The 1,795-nt window shown below is 64.5% G+C and overlaps 1 protein-coding gene across 1 annotated transcript; it reads left to right on the forward strand.

The window, feature by feature from the left end:
- Positions 1 to 3: 3 nt before the first annotated feature.
- On the forward strand, positions 4 to 1,567 carry H696_02716 (hypothetical protein). The gene is made up of 5 exons (XM_009496622.1): positions 4 to 189; positions 333 to 435; positions 537 to 645; positions 735 to 992; positions 1,200 to 1,567. Exons 1-5 carry the CDS (start codon positions 46 to 48, stop codon positions 1,444 to 1,446), a joined length of 861 nt encoding a protein of 286 aa, XP_009494897.1. The 5' UTR covers positions 4 to 45; the 3' UTR covers positions 1,447 to 1,567.
- The last annotated feature ends 228 nt before the right edge of the window (positions 1,568 to 1,795 follow it).

Here is a 1,795-nt window from a genome sequence, read left to right on the forward strand (position 1 = left end):
GCCCGCCCGCCCACCCGGCTGCGCCCCTCTCCGGCCCCGAAGACCATGGGTGCCCCTGACTCCTACCCCCACGGCCAACAGCCTGGGGATGCTCCGCCACCATACTACTCCGATGCGCCGAACCAGCCCTACCCGCCGGCTGGTCAGCCGTACCCGCCTGCCGGCCAGCCCTATCCGCCGAGCTCCCCCGTGCGTCGATTGCCTCCGGCTTGTGGAGGCCCTGCCTCACGCGCGACGTACCGCAGCCGCTGACCCTTCCCTCCCCGGCTCTCCCCCCTTCTTCTCTCTCTCTCACACACACACACACACACACGCACGCACGCCCCACCCAGTCTGCCTACCCGCCGGTGTACCCGCCGCAGCAGCACGACATCGAGGAGCAGATCGTCCAGCAGCAGATCACCATCATGATGATGGCCATTGAGCAGCGCCATGGTACGGCACACGCTCGCCCCACGCCCCACGCCCCACGCCCCACGCCCCGGATCTAACCACCCTCGGCCGGTCTGCCTGTCGGCCGCCGCTCGCCGGGATAGTCTTCCTTCGGAAGGTCTACCTGACCCTCTTTGCGCAGATGGCCCTCACGGCCGGCATCGGGTCCCTCTTCTACCTGATCGAGGGCCTGAACAGCTTCGTCGATGAGAAGTGCGTCCCCCGACTTGCCACCCCTCCCCCGAGCCACAGCCCAGCCCCCTGACTCGCCGCTTGTGCTCCCCTCGCCCCGGCGGCCATAGCTACTGGATTATTTATGTCTTCCTCGGTGTGGCCATCGTGTCGCTGATTGTCCTGCACTTTGTGTCGCGCGTGCGCATCGTCAACCTGGTGTTCCTGTTCATCTTCACCGTATGCATGGGCATCTTCGTCGGCTATATCTCCACATTCTACGATATCATCACCGTCTTCCAGGCGCTCATTGCCCTGACGACGATCTTCCTCACGCTCACCATGTTTACGCTCCAAACGCGCATCGAGTTCGGCATCCTGTACCCCATGTACGTCCGCGAGCGCGGCCGAGCTGGCGCCCCTTCTGTGCCGTGGCCGCCCCTCTCCCGCTGCCCCTCTCTGCTGCTGCTGCTGCTGCTGCTGCTGCTCCCCTTCCTCCCCCTTTCCCTCGCGTCTACCTCGCTGCATCTTGCCCCTCGCTGCCTCGGCTAACGTCCGCATGTCCCTCCCGTGTCGGGGGTTGCCCCCCCTGCCAGCCTGGCCTGCCTGTCGGCGCTGCTCATTTGCTTTGTCTTCATGTTCATCTTCATGCCGTACACCAATGGCACCCATGTGGCCGTGTGTGTCATCATGGTCATCATCCTCTGCATCTACCTGGTCATCGATACGAAGCTCGTGCAGGAGCGCCTGTCCGACCACAACGAGTGGGTCCTCGGGGCAATCCTCCTGTATTCGGACCTGGTCATGCTGTTCCTCTACCTGCTGGCTCTATTCCGCAAGTGAGTGGCCGACCGGACGACGCCTGCCCCGCCCTCCCTCCCGGCGCGTCCATTCTCACAATCACAGCCGAACAGGTGCGCGGCCGAAAATGCACCCGGAAAATGCACATACCCAGGCGCGCCCCGCCCTTTCATGTGTGTAGTGTCGAGGCGTGGCGAAGGGGGGGGAGCAGAAGACGCCCCGGTCATTCTCTGCGCGCGCAGAATGGCGGCCTTCATCGACAGAAGACGGGCAGCGGGGGGGTGTATTGTATTTTGCCCGCCCGGCCCTGCTGGGAGGGGCAGGCAACGTGCCGGGACGATCCATCGGATACAGACAAGGAAAGGGGCAAGGGACTCAAGGACAAGGGGGG

Source organism: Fonticula alba (assembly GCF_000388065.1).
Source record: "Fonticula alba strain ATCC 38817 unplaced genomic scaffold supercont2.4, whole genome shotgun sequence".
Taxonomy (NCBI): Eukaryota; order Rotosphaerida; family Fonticulaceae; genus Fonticula; species Fonticula alba.

What these genes read in the sequence shown, in the direction of transcription:
- H696_02716 (XM_009496622.1), top strand. Translation starts at nt 46, where the DNA reads ATGGGTGCCCCTGACTCCTACCCCCACGGCCAACAGCCTGGGGATGCT. An exon ending in CCTATCCGCCGAGCTCCCCC is followed by an intron (nt 190 to 332) that starts GTGCGTCGATTG and finishes CGCCCCACCCAG; the next exon opens with TCTGCCTACCCGCCGGTGTA. An exon ending in TTCGGCATCCTGTACCCCAT is followed by an intron (nt 993 to 1,199) that starts GTACGTCCGCGA and finishes CCCCCCTGCCAG; the next exon opens with CCTGGCCTGCCTGTCGGCGC.